At 39.0% G+C, this 19670-nt stretch overlaps 1 protein-coding gene across 1 annotated transcript; it reads right to left on the reverse strand.

Moving 5' to 3' along the window:
- Positions 1 to 1771: 1771 nt before the first annotated feature.
- On the reverse strand, positions 1772 to 16000 carry pcp4b (Purkinje cell protein 4b). Its single transcript, XM_085370100.1, has 2 exons — positions 15895 to 16000; positions 1772 to 1905 (listed from the first exon to the last, which is right to left on the reverse strand). The coding sequence occupies exons 1-2, from the start codon at positions 15998 to 16000 to the stop codon at positions 1772 to 1774; spliced, it is 240 nt and encodes a 79-aa protein (XP_085226226.1).
- Between the last annotated feature and the right edge of the window lie 3670 nt (positions 16001 to 19670).

Here is a 19670-nt window from a genome sequence, read left to right on the forward strand (position 1 = left end):
AACTCTGCTACCATATTACAGGTTCGGCAGGCGCTAATGTGCATTTAAGCTAAGTGCTAACATCAGTATGCTAAAACGGAAACAATGGTAAACTAGCAGATTTATATTCATCATTACTTTTCTGTTAGTACAATTTATTTAACTTACTTGTTTAGTGCTGAACTTCGACAGGGTCAAATACAGCTATTTACGCATGTACCACGCATGTACCACTATTGCTGTGCTAGCTGTTGCATTTTACGAACATTTGCTAATTGTTGAGCCTCTGACTGCCCGTACTAGAATCTACTAGATATGGCCATTTAACAGTTTAAACAAAATGGAATATCACATTTTTCTGATTGAACTAAAGTAGATGATTAACCAGTCAAAATTTTGGCATCACTGTTCGTATTGTGATGGCGCTAGCATGGGAACAAAATTAAATCTTCTTTTAGAAAAGCATCAGTGATTGACAACTTGCTTGTTAGAGTTGTGTGTTTTGTGTGATGTGCTTTGGTCTTCATTCTTTTGAAACCAGACATCAGGGTTTAACTTTTACAGTGTCTTTGCCAGAGTTGGTTTGTTTATTTATACAGACTAATGAGGGAAGGGCTAACCACATAATGTGCCGGTGTCGTATACTGTACTGCATAATGATGCGAGGCTTTGTGTCTTTTCTGTAATCAGTTTCAAAAGGAGTAAGGCTTGTTTGTGACAGCTCTGCAGCTGAAATCCTGGCCACTGGAATAATTTACACAGAACTATAAAAAAAAATCAAATAATGAAGCAGCAGCCGGGCAGTTCAGACAGAAATCAGATGTCAGTTCCCCTACAAATGCAGTTTTTACACAAATCGCTACTGAAAACTCAATAAAAGCCAATTTTAAAATTGTATTATTATTATTTTTTACAATCCTTCACTTCACAACAAAATATCACTGTTGGAGTTTGACCTAAAATATATGACATTTAATGAGGTGTATGCTGTTGGGTGGTTGTAGGTTAGCAAATGCCTAAAGCTGAGAGCAGCTCAGTGGGAATCAGTCACTCAGTTAGCCTGGCTTTACACAGAGAAGGTCATCAAGCTGAGAAGGGAATACATTAGGCCAAGCTTATTCAGAACAGTTTCTATTCGCAGACAGAGTAAAAGTCCCTACGCATACTGCAACAATTCAGCAGCCACATTTCAGCACAGTTTCCACACAGAGTTTTTATTTATTCAATTTACATTGATACACATTTTGATAGTACCATGCAGGTAAGAAATAAAAATGCCTCTGGATGAAATATTATGCTCGGAATGAAAAAGCTCCAGGCAGGGTTTCCTTAAAACAGCCTTCACTCTAACATTAGCTTTTAGTCCACCCACACTAAGAATACAGGTGCTTTTAGGGAAACACGGTCTAAAGCAGTACAGAAAGGGATGGTGAGGGGAAATATAAGTACAAAAACATATTCTAACACAAACACCAGCTAGACTTTATGATATACGGGACATATATGGCAGGACAGAAACCATATCGTTATTACTCTATTACTTAGTTATTGATACAGTAGTCGAATATTAAATAATAGCATTTATAATTATAGGGTAAGGAAACTTCACAGACATGTTATATGATTAACAGGCTATTGCATTCCACCCCCCACCCCACCCCCAGCCCCATCGCAACCCTTTGAGTTCCAACTGGTATGAATTTGTTTTACATGCAAATGTCACACCGTCGTCGCTGTGCCGTCACTTCCGCCCGCCGTCCCTGCACACAGTGACAGAGCAACATGGTGCTCACTAGGACTTTTCATCGCACTTCTTCTTCTTCTGGAACTTTCTGAACTGGGACTGGATGGTGACGGCTGCCTTTTCAGTCTCTGGGTCGTCCAAGTCGATGTCAAAGTCCTCTGGCACATCCGTTTTGGATGCATCTGGAAAGGAAAATGAAAAGGTGTTTGAACCTTTCATCAGTGTGGACAAAGTTGGAGTTTATCCCACGGTCAGGTAAGGCCTCTGCTCTGAAAAGCGATTTTAGATTAGCAACCTTAAGGACAGAGGTCAAGTTGTATTTTTCCACTTATTGACATCTCCGCGGGACCGTTTTTGGATCAACATTTAGAATTTAAAAAGTTGTTTTTTGAAGCCTCATCAGCATATCCCGATAACAAGGCAGTGCTTACTGTAGAGAGATCACTGCTTCTGTTAGTTTGCATGACTTAATGGTCATATAAGGTCTTTCAAGACATCTGCTATATATGATCAGCACTGTGTGGACATGAGTAAAGTTTAGGCTTTTGTTAGCAGTTCGGCCTTCATTTGGGCTCATAGGTACAGATCAACAGAGCATTACCAAGGTGAAAAGGCATGCACACAGGTGCTGATTTCCAAAGCTGTGGTCTTTTCCGTAACCTGAAGTAGTAATGTGTAGACAACTAGTCTAGTGTGAACGTTGGCAGGACATAGCTGGCTTGATCTCATAATCTCTCAACATCAGCTTATGTAATACTGCTGTAACTAACTACTACATTATTACCTGAGTACTCAGTAGTTACAGATCAGACCACATCTTTTGGCACAGCCGAAAAGTTTGACTGAAAACATTTGACAGTGTAGCTGTTACAGATACTTAAAGATGCTTTTTTTGGTATTTCCTGCTACTGTTAAAAGACTTTTGCAATGATGACACTCACATGCACAGATAATATGTAGCATACACAGAAACACACAGAGTTCTGTCACAACATCATATGATATGGGTAAATAATAGTGGAGCAGGGCTTCTGTGAGGGAATCGGGCAGAGTGCAAGAAATAAATTGACGACCAGTTCTTAATCCTATCTGGAGCTCAACCAACACTGGCAAAAAGGCCACGACTGTAATCCCAGTGAAAGCAGATCATATATATGCACACTACCAGTCAAAAGTTTGGGCACACCTTCTCATTTAATGTTTTTTCTTTATTTTTGCTACATTGTAGGTACATACTGAAGACATCAAATATATGAAGCTAGATATATGGAATTATGTAGCAAAGAAAACAATAATTCTAAATATGTCTTATATTATATAAATCTCAGAAGAGATGAGCCAAGAAACACAAGGAATGGACATTAGACCAGTAGAAATCTGTGCGTTGGTCTGATTAGTCCAAATTTGAGATCTTTGGTTCCACCCACCGTTTGTTTGTGCGACGCAGAAAAGGTGAACAGATGATCTCTACATGCATGGAAGCTCAATGAGAGAAAGGCAAGAGTGTGCAAAACAGTAATCAAAGAAAAAGGGTGGCTGCTTCGAAGAATCTAAAATATAAACATGTTGTGAGTTATTCCACGCTTTTTTTGCTTACTACAGAATTCATGTGTTCATTCATCTACAATGTAAATAGTCATGAAAATAAAGAAAAACTATTAAAGAAAATGTGTGACAAACCTTTGACTGGTAGAGTATATATATACCAAAATCAAATCAGTGTTAGGTTATCATTTTAAATTTCTACACAGTGGAAAATACAAAGCATTTGAATGTCATTCCAAAAAACGTTTAGTTATATCTAACTGCATAATTTTAGGGTAATATGTAGTATGTATTTTAACTAGGTTTTAAAAACCTGGTTGTTATTGTTATTATTGTCCTTAATATGGTCAACAAGCATTTGTGCATTTTTATTACCTGACAAACGGTTAGAAACGTGAATAAATAGCCGATCGAGGAGTAAATGAGCAGATGAAAATAGCTGTGGTGTTACAGAGAAGAGTTTTGGTGATTAAAATGATTTCCTCCCTGTAGGTTATATGAAGGGAGGCTATCAGAAGATTTTTCTCAAGCAGCATTCACTGTGGCTCCAACATATATCAACAACAACAACTTTTGCCACCAAGAATAACAGTCTAGAAGAAAGTAAAAGTCTCTCAGGCCTCCTGAAAATAATAATCATAGCATTGTTTTTGCCATGTAAAGAATAACTGTATACAATTTTTACCATTTTGCATCTGTGATGATTAACGATCCTCAAACACAACCACAAGTTAGGTGGTTTTAGCCATTTTATTTTTCTGAGCAACTAATGAGTCACCAGCAGAGCTCCACATGAAGTCTAATGCATTTTGCTGCCTTACAAAACTTCTGCAAAACATTGATTGTCTCCAGTTTGATCAGCAGAGAAACACACGACAGAAGAGCAGAGGAGCGACTCGTGTATTGACCGTGCAGCTAATCCTTGGGTTCCCTTGAGGTTGAACTTGAGTACCTCTCTCTTGCTGCTCAAGGAGAAAACACTAACCTCTATATCAAGTCGCACTTTGAATCCAGCATTAATTGATATTGAATTTTCCAACGCTCTGATGCCTGCTGTTTTCATCCCAGCGGCATTACCTATTGAGCTGTGCCCTCTGCCGTGTCAACATGTTCGTAATCTTTGCAGTACGACTGGATGAGATCTGTACTGTCTGTCTACAGAGGAAGGTGAAAGGATGGATCTGATCTGATGCTGCCTTCAAGTGCTTGAAGGGATCATGTCAAGCTCAGCTAAGTCATAAAAAAATCAAGTCCAGCTTGTTTGAGTCAGAAATGCATCCATCAAAGAGCTGACCTTTTTATAATACATTAAAATCTCTTTGTCCTGGTTGAATGCGGTCAGTTTATGTTGCAAAAACTGCTAAAAGATTTGATTAAGAATCCAAGTGGCATCGAAGGTTCTACTCCTTTAAAGCTACAGACAAACATAGAATCGTATTCATACATATCACATTAAGACCTCTGTAAACTGAACCCAGAAAAACAATTTCACTAGTGACAGGTGATTTGCAAGGGGCTCACTGAGTGATCTGTAGGCCTGCATGACCGTGGCTTTAGCAATCATTTTTTTTCAGCGACTGGCATCAACCACATTTCAGGGAATATTCATTTTAACCTCACAGCAGTTGTCGTTGGATGGCCGTGTATTAGGCTACGTTCACACACAACACGTTCTGTTTACGGAAGTAAAAATGGCGGCTACAGAGCTAGTGGGTGTTGTTGCAATTTCTGCACAATCGTAACCGACAGAATTTTGACAAATTAATTAGAGAAAGAAGGACACTGAGAAAAAAGAGAGCCCGTGCTTTAACAATGGCCACCATGCTTTCTCGTTTGTCTTCTCCGGCGCTGATAATTGGCTTCTGTCTTGCGTCAGTGAAGTAAAAGAGGGATTTAAACAGCAGTCGCTTTCTACAACATCAGATATGTATCGGATTTAGTACCAGAAGTGACCAAGGTCGGATTGGAAAATATCTGATTTGTGCTGTTCAAACTGTCATACCATGATCGGATATGGGTCACATAGGGTCACAAAAGTCAGATTTGATGCGCTTTCGCCTGCGGTGTGAACGTAGGAAAACGTGTATTTTGGACAAAAATGGGCAAAATTAACGCTGTAACCAAAACTGGCTTTTCTCACTATACAGTGAATTATACTGTATATCGTACATGGACCAAGGAGGCTGCACCAGTGAGAGTAATTGGGACAGTTTCAATACTAGTGCATAAGCACAGTAGACATAAAGTCAAACCTGTTTAGAAATGGATAAGTTACTATTCTAGTTTTCAATATCATGTCTCAAAAGATGCTATTTTGGTCAATTTAATCAACATTTGTCCAAGTATGTAGAAACTATACCACTCCTATCATTGTGAGTTGAGAACTGCAGAGCAAGGAAACGTGAATGAAACAGTTGATGCCCATTGGCTAATGCAAGCACGATTTACAGTACTTTACTAACACTGTGCTACTTCGATCCTGCATGGATGTAGCTTCAATTTTAAAGGTCTGAAAAAAGAAGCGTGTTTGAAGGCCACCAGATGGTGACAGATGTGGTTGCATAAAAATGGCTTTCTGCCCCGACCTCTGTAAACACTGTTGAGTTTATGGTCTCAGTCATTCATTTTGGGCCATGTTGAATAAAAACTTCAGCCTATTTTTTAAAGTCTTGGTCATAACATGTTTCAAAATGGAGGATTTTCTGTGGTATGCTCATCGGCTAACGACTTATGCTTACTTTCATAGTGGGAAGTCAAAACAGGACTTCGGAAACTAATGGGTGACATAATGGTAGCGACATTTATCCTTTGTGCTCTCTGTGGGCCTGAGGGGAAACTGCTATAGTGAATTAAGAGCAGTAATGAAAAAGTATTTAAAATAAGATTTATGAACATTATTAACAAGGGAGGAAAAAAAACACGTCTTCCAAATTACTGAAAGCAAATGGGCTCACCTCTGTGTTCGCCGCTAGTCATGTCAGTCAGAGCCACATGTCAGCTATGTTACCTAAGCACCTTCATTAGCAATGCCCTGACTCGCTGTTTGTGTTTTGTCGATCAGCCGTCACGCACGCTGCATGACTGACCCACTCATTCGCCCACTTTGTTTGGATGATTATAAAAAAAAATTCATTTAAAAAAAGAAAGAAAAGGTTAATTAATCTAAAAATAAACTAATAAATACATACAGTAAATAAGAGAATTAATACAAGGATAAATCAATACAGTACAGATAAAAATATAAACATGTCTTGTAATATCTACATTTAATACTTTGTGTGCTTTTATTGGGAACATTTCCTTCCTTCGTCCTCATATTGAGCTTCAGCCTGTTAGAATTTGTGATTTTCTCAGACACATTCCCACGTTTCTAGTTTCCTCTGTCAACACGAGCAGCTGAATTCTTTGGTTTGTTCACTCTCATCCACCCATCCCACCCATTCATGAGCTCTGCCTGTCTGCCATGCATATGTCCCCCAGTTTGTCCACTGTCATTGTGTTTCATTTGCTTCTTGTACACCACTGCTTCAATCTCTGTTATTCTCACTTCTAAAACTAAATAGAGAATAAAACCCACTAAAAATGGCATTACCATGGCAACATTTAGTTTCTCTCTGCAATCAACAACTGCAAACTGGAGTTTTGCACAGACCCAACACGTCGTCGTCATCCCGATGAATGCTTGGAGTCTTTAGGATGGATTTTCTTCTGTTTTATGAGACAGGAAGCCACGGCTGAATGTGACAGTGACAGATCATTCTCCTCACTTTGTGGATTCATCTCCTGCTCATGACACAAATTACAGATCATCAAACCCATTACCCCTGTAATATCTGCTGTCGGGGTGCCGCACCCGCTCGTCTGGTTTTGTACTTTCAGCAAGTAAAAGAATAAATAAACAAGTCCATGGTGCTGTTGTGTGGTATCTGCTGAAATTTAGGCCTAATTGCTATGAGGTCTGAAGCTAAGGTGATTTAGTTTAAATGGAATAGATTCATAAGAGTCATGATAAGACCCTCCTTGGTTGGCTTTCTTTCAGAATGCCTTTTAAAAGCCGCTTTGAAGCCCACTGAAAGTTGGGACATCTTATTGATTTCACTGCTTAAAACCAGTTGAGCCATGAGAGGGATTTGTGTGAGCCGGGGACGAGAGACATGAAAGAAGGCTTACAGACCTTGAGACAAAAGAAAGTGATTGTTGAAAGTAAAGTAGAACTTATTAAGTTTTCGCACAGCATGTAGACGGCTATTTTAGCCCACGTTACTGCAGCAAGTTATTACATCTGTGAGTAAAATGGTCTGTGCTGCATACTTTACGCATATTTTTGCTGTTGTTGCTAGCAGCATGCCACAAAGACACATAATTTGCTCCTATTTCTTTAATTGAACCTACAACCTGCAGTGTGTTCTTACAAAGTCTGAGTAACTAGACAAAAAGGATAAAAGAGGAACTGTCTTAAAATAGACTACAGCGGAAGACCAGTATCTGCAAGTAATGTCCTTAAGAAATAGGAAAAATAATAATAATCCAATACAGGACCCGAGAGACGCATCTTTCCCTTCAGTTGATTTAACTCCTTCTCACTAAACCCCCATCTGAAATCTTCTCAGTGAACAGGTGGCTGCAAAGAAGCCATTCTTAAGGAGGTGAAACAAGGAGAAAAAAAGATGAGCTATGCTAAATTACACAAGAGCTGGACTGAAAGACACTGTCAGGTCTGATGGAGTGATGGTTCCAAAATCGAATGTTCTGGATAAAATCATCTTCAGTATGTATGGAGGAGGTCAGGAGACAGGTGAGTATCTACAGCCATCTGCACAACACTGTGGCTGTTCTGTCATGGGGATCAATTTCAACCAGTGGTGTTGGAGATCCCTTTAAATCTGATGGAAATATGAACACAGAAAAGTACCTCAACATTACTGGAGCAGTGTGGGATCGTCTTGACAGCGAACAGAATAAAAGGCAGCCAGCATCCAATAAAGAGCTTTGAATGTCCTTCAAGAAGCCAGAGAACTATTCCTGAAGACGACTTAGAGGAATGACAAGAAAGCTTGACTCGGGCTTGATTCAGGCTGTGTTGCTGAAAGTGAAGGTTTTTGTGTCAAACATTGACTTTCAATCTCATTAGAATTGTAGAAATTTTATTTCCATGTGTTACAAAATCACTGCATCTATTTCTCAAATGCCACAAAATAGAAAAATGCAACACATTTTTCCACCAACTTAGTGAAGAAAAACAATCTAGATCTTTTGCTTCTAAATTCTTCACTTTGGGTCTTATTCTCAGAAAGCAGTGTGCAACACACCAGGAATTATAACTGGCAGGAATATGCAGTGAATACCAGGGGTGACAATGAAACACCCGACAGCCCCTTCACAGGTGTTACACAGCTGTAAAAAAAGGGTTACAAACTAGTAAAATGCTGCTTCTGGTGCTGAAAGGATGAGATTTGTATTTACTTTTTGTTTGCGTTCTTGTTAACTATTGTGGGTCTGTAGCTTACAATATAAAGCATTGTTGGGATTCTGCTATGTTGGCATCATCAACAGTAGATGTCACAGTGAATGGAGGTTTATTTGTCAAGTATGTAACTTGAATCAGTGACACTTACAGCATATAAGATCATAAATTGAGCTTAAGAGTCTAAAGTGTGGCCTGGACTGTATCATTATACAATGCTATCAGTAATATTGATCAGGTGACACAAGGGGAGGCATACTCTGGCGTCTGATTTGCATAGCAAGAGATAAGACGCAGTAAAGAGACACCTTATCCAAATGGACCCAGTAGTGCAATTGCCACATATACACCTGTGAAGCTTAAAGTAGACTGGGAATCCTTGAGATAGACAAGAAGCAAGAAATGTCCTCCAGCTATCAGAACAAGCCAGTCAGAATTTTTAAACGTTTTTGGCATTTTTTACCATGGCACCTCTAAATTTTACACAAAACGAATAACAGAGTTGCTGAAAGATCTGGACTTGAAAGAATTTTGTTTAACTATGACATATGGTGCACACAAACAGAACCTCCCAAGAGGTTTTAGCCTCCCAAAGAACAAAGCGCAATAGAAATAATATAACCATTTTTTTAAGTCAATTTTCATTTGTGTGAACATACAAAATATTTTTCACATTTTTTGTCTATTAAATTTCAAAAGATAACTAAAAAAAGACTCCTTAAGAAAGGAAAATGCATCTTAAGTAAGGTAACACACGCTGTTCCCAGATCAGTTGTGCTCAATTGCAGTCACCCTACAAAGACTCATTTGGAGCCATGAAAAATCCTCATATGTACTGTGTGCATATATATTTATGCGGGTAGAAATGTGTGTGTACAGTTTAAAGCCAGCGTGAAAGTCAAGGAAACATCGTCAACCCCTGAGGCCATGAGACACTAGAGAGGCGCAGAAAACCGCGAGAGAGACGATCGATATGCGCATAAACGTGGAGGACCATGTCAGCATCGATTGGTACGGTTTTCCCCTTTATGTCTACTTTTTATTTTAATGTTTTTTCTCTTTCTTTGGCAAGGAAGCATCTGTGTAATCTACTTGCACATGGCATCAGATTTGAAAGAGGAAGCCAGAAAACATGGTGCATTCAAAGGCCTGAAGAAGAAATACTGTTTGTGTTTTCAGCTCCTGAAACAGAAATACAGTGTGCATTCAATAACATTATCCAACAGAATAGGAAGAATTCGTTATGGTTATAATTTAGTACAGTAAAGCTAATTAAAAAGTATGTAGAAAATGGGTCATCTTCACTTTGAGGGCTTGTCACAAGCTAATTATACAAGGATGACTTTGATCTCTAAGGTGAGCCCGCTTGAAATTACGCCTGTGCCTGTTTGAAACGAGGGGGAGGGGCCGTTGGTGGAGCAGTTCCACATTGTTCTTTAACATTACTTTGCAAGCTTAACATTTACATGAGGTAACTGAGCTGTTTTCATGTGTCATGTCCCACATGAATAAGCAGATAACAGGGGGCACTTCCCATATGACAGCATCACTGTGCCCCATCCTTAACTGCTACTGTCAGTGTGGTTTGTTCATGAAGTATCATGTAAAGCTGTGGTACTAACAGCTGTTTCAGTGGCAGGGACAGTCTGTGTCGTACTTGGGCTCATAAGGTCACTGAAGAAATGAAACATATGGTACAAACACATGACATCTGGACTCCAACCACGTCTGCCAATGTCACAGAAGCCCACTAAAAGGTTCTGAATAGTACACTGACTTCAATATACACCGTCACCTGTTCAACTACTCATTAATACAGATATTGAATCAGCCAATCACATGGCAGCAGCTCAATAAATTTAGATATGTAGACATCGTCAAAACGACCATCTGTAGGGTTTATAGAGATCGGACCAAAAAAACTGTTAATTTCCTTGAAGAATAATTTTCAACAAGAATTTTTTTTCTGATTACAACAAGACTGTAACTAAATAAAAAGGACAAAAAATATGATAAAAATGTATTGATACATTTGTCAACCAGTAGAAGTGAGATGAAATTCAAGGGAGACGAGATCCAATCAGAACTAACTAAGTTGCGTAGATGCGAGTTGAGTTGGGAAGTGATTTTTTTCTCCCTGTTTGCCATGAAAACATAAAAAAATGTCAACGCTAGGATAGATTTCTGAAATCTGAAAGACTTAAATAACTATTTAAAATGCAAGTCACTACAGTCAACCTGTTGTGGACGAAGCATAAATGAGTTGGATGAAAGAATGAAAACAGAGGCCTTTCACCTAGGACAATGAGGTTTGTGCGTAGTGAAAAAAACAATAGTAATATTAATTTTTACTGTTAATAGTTTAATGTTTTCAGTTTAACTGCCTGGTTGTGTTCAGGTATTGTATAGCTGAATAAAGGCTGGGGTTAAAATACGCCCTTTCAAAAACATTAACCGTGTATTCAAGCCCTGAAAGCACAACTCTCCTACATGTGACATTATAAAAATGTGCCTGGCTGTGCTCTTCACCTAGCTGCTATTACAATTTGAGCATAATGCACACCAATCTCATGTTTCTTTTGTAAGGTTTTCATTGTCTGAATCATTCAATCGCACACATTCACAGTTGCTTTGACTCTACTCTCTTTCAAGCACTGTTAATGTCAATATAATACATGAATTTCTCAAATTAAATGGCTACAGGGAAGCTAACTGAAAAACTTTAAAGTGAAAAGTTTTGTATTTTACACGTTTAAGTTTAGTCATTTTAGCTAAACAGGCTGAATTATTCTGTAAATGAGGTGAACCTTGAAAAGAAATATAATTACAGATTAGTTTACACATCAAACTCTAAAAGCCTCAAATGAAGGTCCAGGTTCCTCTGCGGTTAGATAAACAAACCTTACGATGGTTTTGCACTAAAGTAGTAAAATTAGCAAAATTTCATCATGTTGCATCATGAAAATAAATAATATTCCAGCTATATAGTTAACAAATAGCAGATAGGACACCCTGCAAATGACCTCTTCTGATCAACATCATTTGCAGTTACTTCTGTTTTATCTATGTCAGGTTTTGCACATTATTATCACTCTGCAGACTTTTTTTGTACGTTTAAAACAATAAGAGCCTGTTGTGTCACTTTCTGAATCACTTTCTTTTAATAAGAGTGAAATATATGAGCACCAGCAGCCAGCACTCTCTAACTCTTTATGCAGAAAAGCAGAAAAAAGATTCATTTGTATCCACTTGATAAACATTCAATCTGGCGTCCTTATCTTTGCAGTAAACACTTGCATCCTCCACCCGCTGGTATCAGGGAAACAGCCCCTTCTGCATCTCTGAGGTGCATCACAGCTGCATGTACTTAAATGTACCCAGTTCAAAATGAGTTCCAGTGCATATGAATACATCTGCTTGTGGCTGTCCTTGAGCCCGTGAGAGGTTGCCTCTAAAGACTGTGCTGTGGGCGAGTCAATAGCAGCGTTACTCCCCCTCCCCACCCCCTTCGCCCACTCTCTCTCTCTCCCCCCACATCTCTGTGTATTAAGAAACACACTTCAGACACGCTGGGAAAGCAGTTTTTACAGGCTTCAAATTAATTTTCAAGGTCAGACAACAAAGGCGCATTCTGTGTTTGTGTATGTGTACTGCGGGCCGTGTAGTTTCCTTCACTTTCTCTTTTCATTAAGTGAGTGAAATGCTAGAGCTGAATTTTAAAGGCAGTGAAAAATTAGTCTCCTGCATCACAGTGTTTACCCTGCTCGAGATAATCCCGTTAATTGCTGTTGGTGAATAATGTAGCTGAAACAGCAGCTCGGTTTAATTGGAGCGACTTTTTGTTTTATTTTAGACGGGGTCAGCTGCTGCGTGAACTTGGTTCCAAGCTTCTCTCAATCGCAAATGAGGATGCACTTTTCAAACGCACTTTCCAGGCAGATTACTCCCTTAAGTATTTCTAACTCTTTCAGGTGGATAATATAAGAAATTGAAACATTGGAACAAAAGATTTGCTTTGATTCTATTGAAGTTGTATTACCTTACAATATAAAGTGCCTTGAGGCGACTGCTGTTGTGATTTGATCCAATAGAAATAAAACTGAATTGAAGTTGCTTTATGTAACTTTATCTATACAATACATCATTATCTTTGCAAAAAAAAAAACCTCACCATCACACTCATCAACTAATTGCACATAAACTGTAATATTTTCTGACAATACTGCCTGTGTGTAATGCAACAAACGTCGGTGTGTGTTTGCATCTTAGGTTTTTGGGCCATTCCTTTGAGTTTTAGAGGTTTGGGAATTATTTTTGGTCTAATGAAATGTTTTCGGTTTTAGTCCTATGGTATTCTGTGTTTCGAGTTTAAGGTTATTTCCATTGTATTATATTCTTATTTCTGGAACTGTATCTGTCCCCTCTTTTGTCACCTGCCCCTTGTCTTGTCTCTTTGAGTAGTCAGCCTTTGTCACTGTATTTGGTTAACTTTGGTCCGTCTAGTTCATAGGTTCTTGTCTAGGTCATAGTGTGCATGTGTTTATCTTCTTATTCTATTCTGTGATCCCTGTTATGTCTCGCTCTCTGGTCTCTCTGTTAGTTGTCTCAGGTGAGTCATCTTTCAGTCACGTTTGTGTTCTGTTCCTGTTTCTAGTGTCTGTTTCTGAGTTTGTTATGTTTCCTGTTTTATTTTGATAGTCCTTTGTCTCATGTGCATTGAGTTCCTGTCTTCCGTGATTCCCTCCTGTGTATTTATTGTCCGAGTCTCCCTCTGGTCTTTGTCGTTGTCATACTTTCCCCCATGTGTGCGTGTTCAGTTTTGTAACTTGCAAGTGCTTGATTCCTGGTTAGTCTGAGTTTCTGCATAGAGTATTTCGCTCCCCAAGCTCTGGCAATAAATGCTGTTCAAAGTTCGGTCGTGTCTCCAGATCTTCAATTGGGTCTGCACTCTGCCAGCCACATATTGGCCACTTTTTTGGCACCTTTGGGTTTTGTGTTTCTGAATTTTGTTGTTTGAATTTCTGTGACTTTGGAGTCTGATTCCTGTATGATTGTGAGTCTTAGTTTGAGTCTACAATTCATTTTTATCCATTCAGTTCAGTTCAGTTTGTAATCCCAACAAACATTTCATGGTTGTATAATGGTCAACTGGCCGTCTGTTTGGTTTGTTTTTTTACATGTATGAACAATGGCTCCAAATTTAACCACTGCAGTGACGTCGGTTTCAGGTACTTCTTCAGGTTGCTTGGACATCCTTATTAGACTTTCTACCAACAGAAAGCTTAAGAATTGTTTCCTACTTACTATAGATTAGAATGAAAAAACAAAACATTTTCTAGTTTGCGTCAGTGGTGACGCAAACTCATTATCGCACGCTTCCAGCCCTGTTTTCTTTCCTATTGAGGTGTTTATACACACAAGGAGCTGCACCCCTGGGTTTATGATGCTGACATCAGGGACAGAGCGGTGATGCTTCTAACAGTCGAATGTGTTACCATCTTCATTCAACAAATGAGGCCCAATTTACATGTGCACAAATGTAAATGACTTAAAAGTAGAGAAGGTGTGTGGCCATCTATTAGCAACTAACCAGATTGGTTCTCTAGGAAAGACAAAGAAAGTGTAGAAATACATGGAACCATCAACAGTCATCTCTCTTTTGTTCGAGTTTTCAGACATACCACGACTGCTTTGTCTGCTTTGCTTTGTTTGGCATCAGGTTTTTAACTATGTTTCCTGTGATGTTTTGATTTTTATGAGTTGCAGTTTTAGCTCCACAAGTGTTTTCTCTCTGTCATCATCTTTCTCTCTCTCTCATAATCTTTCTGATGATGCCTGTTCTCCTCTCTCTGTCATGGCTACTGTTTAGCATTCGTCTATTTCCTGTTTTACTTTGAACTTTCTTTAATGCCTTGTGTTTGTTGTACTTCGTGCTTTGTGATTACATACAAAACTGCTCCACTGTGTACTAGTTACACATTCGCCTAACAAGCAAAAGATCCCCGGGTGGAGACACAAATCCCCTGGGGGTTGCACCAGGAAATGCATCTAGTGTTAAAAATCTGGGAGCAACCGACAGTATCCTTTTACAGAGCAGCTGTTGCTGCACAGAACACGTCACGTCTTCACGAATTTCTATGGTTTGAAAATATAGCTCCAAGTGATTTATTTTTTGTGAGTTCAGGACTTCTGAGTGTGGCATGCCTAATTAAAGCAGTCTCTACTTCATTTAAAAAAAAAAAGAAGTTTTTACATGACTAATATATCTGATTTGTGACATACAGGTGTCAGTGTAACAGCGGTGCTGTTGAGTTTTAATGCAGTTTCCCACAAATAAAGTGAATAAGATCCGAGATTCACTGTTTTATCTCATAAAAATAGCGCAGCCTACTTGGTCCCATCTCAATCCGTGATGCGCTGCTGAGTCAGGGCATCAAATCAGCGCCATGATTTAGAGAAGGTGAAAGCTGGGAGGATATTAGTTCTCTCGTTGAAGCCTTTATTTGCTCTGCTGTGATGGGTTTAATGACAGAAAGCTCAACAATAAACATGATTTGTAACGTGCTCGGTGCACAGAGCTGTGCTTTATTTCCCCCAGGACTGAACTCATACAGGCCGTCTGTCTCTGCTCAGGGAGGCAATCATCAGAGAAGTGTGTTTACAGACACTGGTGGTCATCTCACTTTTGTCTCCTGGTTTTTAGGGTGTTTTTTTCCAGCTGAATCAGGATATCAAAGTTGCAAACAAACCTCTTTGTCAAATAATGTAAAGCCATAAAGTATAAGCAATATAAACAAGGTGATCTTCTGTCAAGCAGGGGAAGAGATTATTATATTGTTCTGAATAATAAGGAATAATTTGATAAAAATCACATAATCTCTGACATTTATCAAATGTTCTCCATGTTATATATGATGACATCATTCCCTGAACTCTTGTAAGAACAGATCTGATGGAAAGCCTGAGGTGAATTTGTGTCTTTGTGCATGTCCTTCTCTCCTTGTTGCTGTCCATCTACTGTCATCTGTCTTCTAAAACCATCCTATACTGTAAACTCCAATCTCCTCTCCCCTAAACCAACAGTTTGTTTCCCCTAAAATAAATGTCCAAGTATATTCCAAAGGAAATAACAAACAAACATATCGTTTTGTGACTTTTTTACCTTGTCCTCCAGAAGTCTTATTGTTGCCAGCAGCAGCTCCAGATGTTTGTCTCTGCAATACAAAAAACAAAATGTAAGAGTCAGTGGAGCGCAGATTTCTTCTCATTTTAATCCACCAGACTTTACTCTGACAGCATCCTGTCTTTGTATCCAAAGGGCCTGAGTACGTGCCACTGGTCTGTGCTCTTATTGGTTATTAAGACCCAGTCTCATGATTGCTTCTGACATACTGGAGGCTGCGCTGGCATGCCTTCCCCATGACAGCCAGAGGGGGTCTTAAATGTGGCCACGTGGGCTGGGCAGTGCAGGCCCTGTGGACCAAGGAGCCCGTGACAGTAGAGACAGTTTACAGTAAGACAGGGACTGACACAGTACCCGAGGGGTTGCTCTTTACTATGACTTGTCACTGTGACACTACAGAGGTCACAATAGTAGCAACATGTTTTCTTTTCTCACTATTTATGAGATAATATAAGTATATCTTATACAGCCTCATGCAGCTGGATAAGTACTTAAACCTTAGTTTTAAATAAGGGCTTAAACGACAACTAAATGAGGATGTGTACATTGTAGGTATAGTTTTATTGTATAATAAAGTCCAATTACATTATGTACCTTCATTCTAATACCACATTTCACATCAGTTTATAGTATTAACAAGTCAATAGTATTTTGCACAGGTCCAAAACAACCTGTTTGCTAAATACACTTTAAATAAATAAAATCTAGATGTTACATAATACAGATAGCCACGCTTAGCTGATATAGCATTATCATTATGCCCTTAAACACTAAAGCAGCGACATTTATCTAAATGCCATGTCTCATTATCCAACAGCCATTTATTTGCCACATCATATTAACTCTGTATTCCAAACACACTCGCTTTCCCCCATCAAACTGCAAATAAGCACTAATCTCTAGAGAAATAACACACACACACTCGCACACGCTCAGTTAATGTATGTAATACCCATTTCTGCCAACACAACATGTGATTTTCTCAGCGTGTACATAAAGTGAGCCCAAACACCGGGGAGTTTGAAAAGTTTTGCCTCGTAATGAGATATCAGTCTGCTGGGAAAATAAATGTTCATCTTTTTTTTTAAATATCGGTCATAAAAACAAGTTTATGTAAGAAAAAAACAACTATATAGCTCTTGGTAGTAAAATGCCTTCATTTGTATGTTAAAGTGTTTGGGATCCAGACAGGTACTCTCAGCATTAGAGGCATGAAAAGGGTCAAACATTATAGAAGAGTATAAGAGTGACACTTCATCACAGTGAGCAGATTAGGCAAAGCTATTCTTAGAACCATATTATAGCTTTTAATATGCAGCACAGCAAGGAAGAGAAGGCACATCATCATCATCATAAAGGAACCAAATAAAAGAAGTAAAGACGGATTAAGGAAAGGAAGGGAGGAGGATGGGCTGCAGCGAGGAGCAACATCTCAAGCCTTTTGCTTTTTCCTCTCTTTTTTTGGTGAGTAGCTGAGTGTCAAAAGCCAGCACACATTTTGATCAGTCGTTGTCCAATGAAAAAAACTGTGACATCCTTGTAAAGCTGTGTGCGTTCATATTATTAAAAAAAAAACATCACAAATCTTTTTGTGTCTTTATTTTGAAAAAAAAAAACAGCATTTAGTTGATACTTTAATGTTGGTGATTAGTCAAGCAAGCAAGATAATTCACTTCCACAGCCTATCAGCAGATGTCTATTTTTAAAAAATATATTTATATAATTTCTTAAGCTTCAGCTGGTCCAGAATTCAGTTGCTTGTATTGTCACTACAGTCCACTCACCACATCACTCCTGTTCTGCAACAGCTTCAATGGCTCCCACTTAAATTCCACATTAATTTCAAAATGTTTCTTTGGCCATTCAAGCCATCCACAGCCTCGCCCCTCCATGTCTGTCTGACCTTCTCCAGGTTGCCACTTCCCCTCGCACTCTTAGATCTTCTTCCTCCCTCCACTCGTCTCACAAGAATAGGGTTCAGAGCTTTCAGCTGGTCTCCTCCCTGGCTTTTGAACTCATAATCTTTAAATATTAAATATTATAAGATATAAAATATCATTTTGTATTTTTTTTAAATAGCAGGTTAGCTTAACTTCGCTTAAACCCTGGGCACTAAGCCTGTCAGAGAAATAAAGTTTTTCTCTGGAAGCATGAATATGATGTCACTGCACTTTTATTTACTTGTTTAAAAATATATTTTTGTCATTCAATTATTGACACGAAGAGCATTCCCTACAGTGTTCAAAATTAATGGAGCTAAAAGCAGATAGCATCAAATGATCCTCTTGTTTGCTGCTCCACCATATCAGCCCATGCTAATTAATTCAGTATTAGCTATCCCTATCCCCAGGCCTGTGTTTGGGCCCGCCTTGGTGGCCCATTTATCTTCAGAGCCACAACCGAAGGGTTCTGTGGAGAGAGAGCGTGCAAACACTCCTAACTCACTGTCACTTTAATAAAAATCATTATGCACAGAAAGTAGACACCCTGGAGGAAATGCTCACTAGCAAACTTTTAGTTTAAATTTCTGCTGCTAATAACTTTTTTTTGCAGTGCGATTTCCATCTGAAGCCACACACATGGTGCAAGGCTCGAAAGTCCCCCGTGCAATCACTGTGAGTCGATTTGAGCTCAGACATGTGCAGTCGAGTAAGTTTCTTGCAGGAAATCACTGCAGAAATTACAATGTCACTTTAACATCAACAATATGCATTTTCATATTCATAACCAGGGTGTGAGCTGTGATCGTTTCTCCCTTATGTATTGAGGAGGAGGGGATAAAGAGAGGAGAGCAGGATCAATACCTCCCTTTGCAGTTAAGATGTAGTCTACAAACATTGGCACTGGGAAGATAAATGACCTCAATCCACTCTCTGACTGCCTCCTGTGGTCCGGGGGGGGGGGGGGGGGACTGAGACTTTCAGCCTTTGCAGTCAAATGTGTTCCTGGAGCCTGAAGTGGGAGTGACCAGAAACCAGATCATCCAACATGCATTATAACTGGTAATAGTTCAGAGGAAGATTCTGTCCTGTGATTGGTTAGCCGGTTGTTAGCTAAAGGAAGACTTTTTTAAAAAACCTCAAAAACCATCAACATGCAGACAGTTTGGGCTCTTTCACTCAGTGCAACTCTTATTACTAATACAAGTCAATAAATGCCTCAGAGATCAATGCAGTGATTATATCTTCAGAATGTGTTACAGATTAAATTTTACTTTTACATTACTTCATAGTTCCAGCTTTTTAAATATGCCAGTTTGCTACAATTCCTTTTACCAATTCTGATCATTTAAAAGCTTTGGCTGTATTCCCCAACTGGTTGGGTGAGGTTGCTGGCAGTCGCTGTGACATTGCTAGCAACCCCAATGCGAGCAGGTATGGTGATTGGTTGATGATCAACTGGTAACCTCTGGTTGCTAGGGAAAAGTGTGAATTCCATGACCGGTTGGCAAGTGGTTGCTGGAGGTTGCTGACAGTCCCTAGCTTTGAAAATGTTGTAAACAATGCTGCACAGTAAACCTCCTTGTGACTACTTTTATCACTAGCAGGTTTCCATGGTCACCAGTAGTTTCTGTGTTGTGTGCAACTGTGCAAACATGCAACGTAAAGTGAGGAACATATATTTTTACATTAAAACTTGGTTCTTTGGAAATGTGTTAGTTACAATAAGATACAAAATTTACCCTGAAGATAAAAAAATCTGTTTCCTACTTGCAACATGCTTTTTACAGTCTCACTTTGCAGCCAAGTCGGTAT

Source organism: Diplotaxodon limnothrissa, linkage group LG14 (genome assembly GCF_057381915.1).
Source record: "Diplotaxodon limnothrissa isolate DT_005_m linkage group LG14, D_limnothrissa_male_GT1.1, whole genome shotgun sequence".
NCBI lineage: Eukaryota > Metazoa > Chordata > Actinopteri > Cichliformes > Cichlidae > Diplotaxodon > Diplotaxodon limnothrissa.

Bases quoted from the DNA above. Each gene is read 5' to 3' on its own strand.
- pcp4b (XM_085370100.1), bottom strand. From the start codon at position 16,000: ATGAGAAGAAATCTGCGCTCCACTGACTCTTACATTTTGTTTTTTGTA. The intron at 1,906-15,894 runs GTAAAAAAGTCA...TTTCCTTTCCAG, and splicing joins TAAGACTTCTGGAGGACAAG to ATGCATCCAAAACGGATGTG.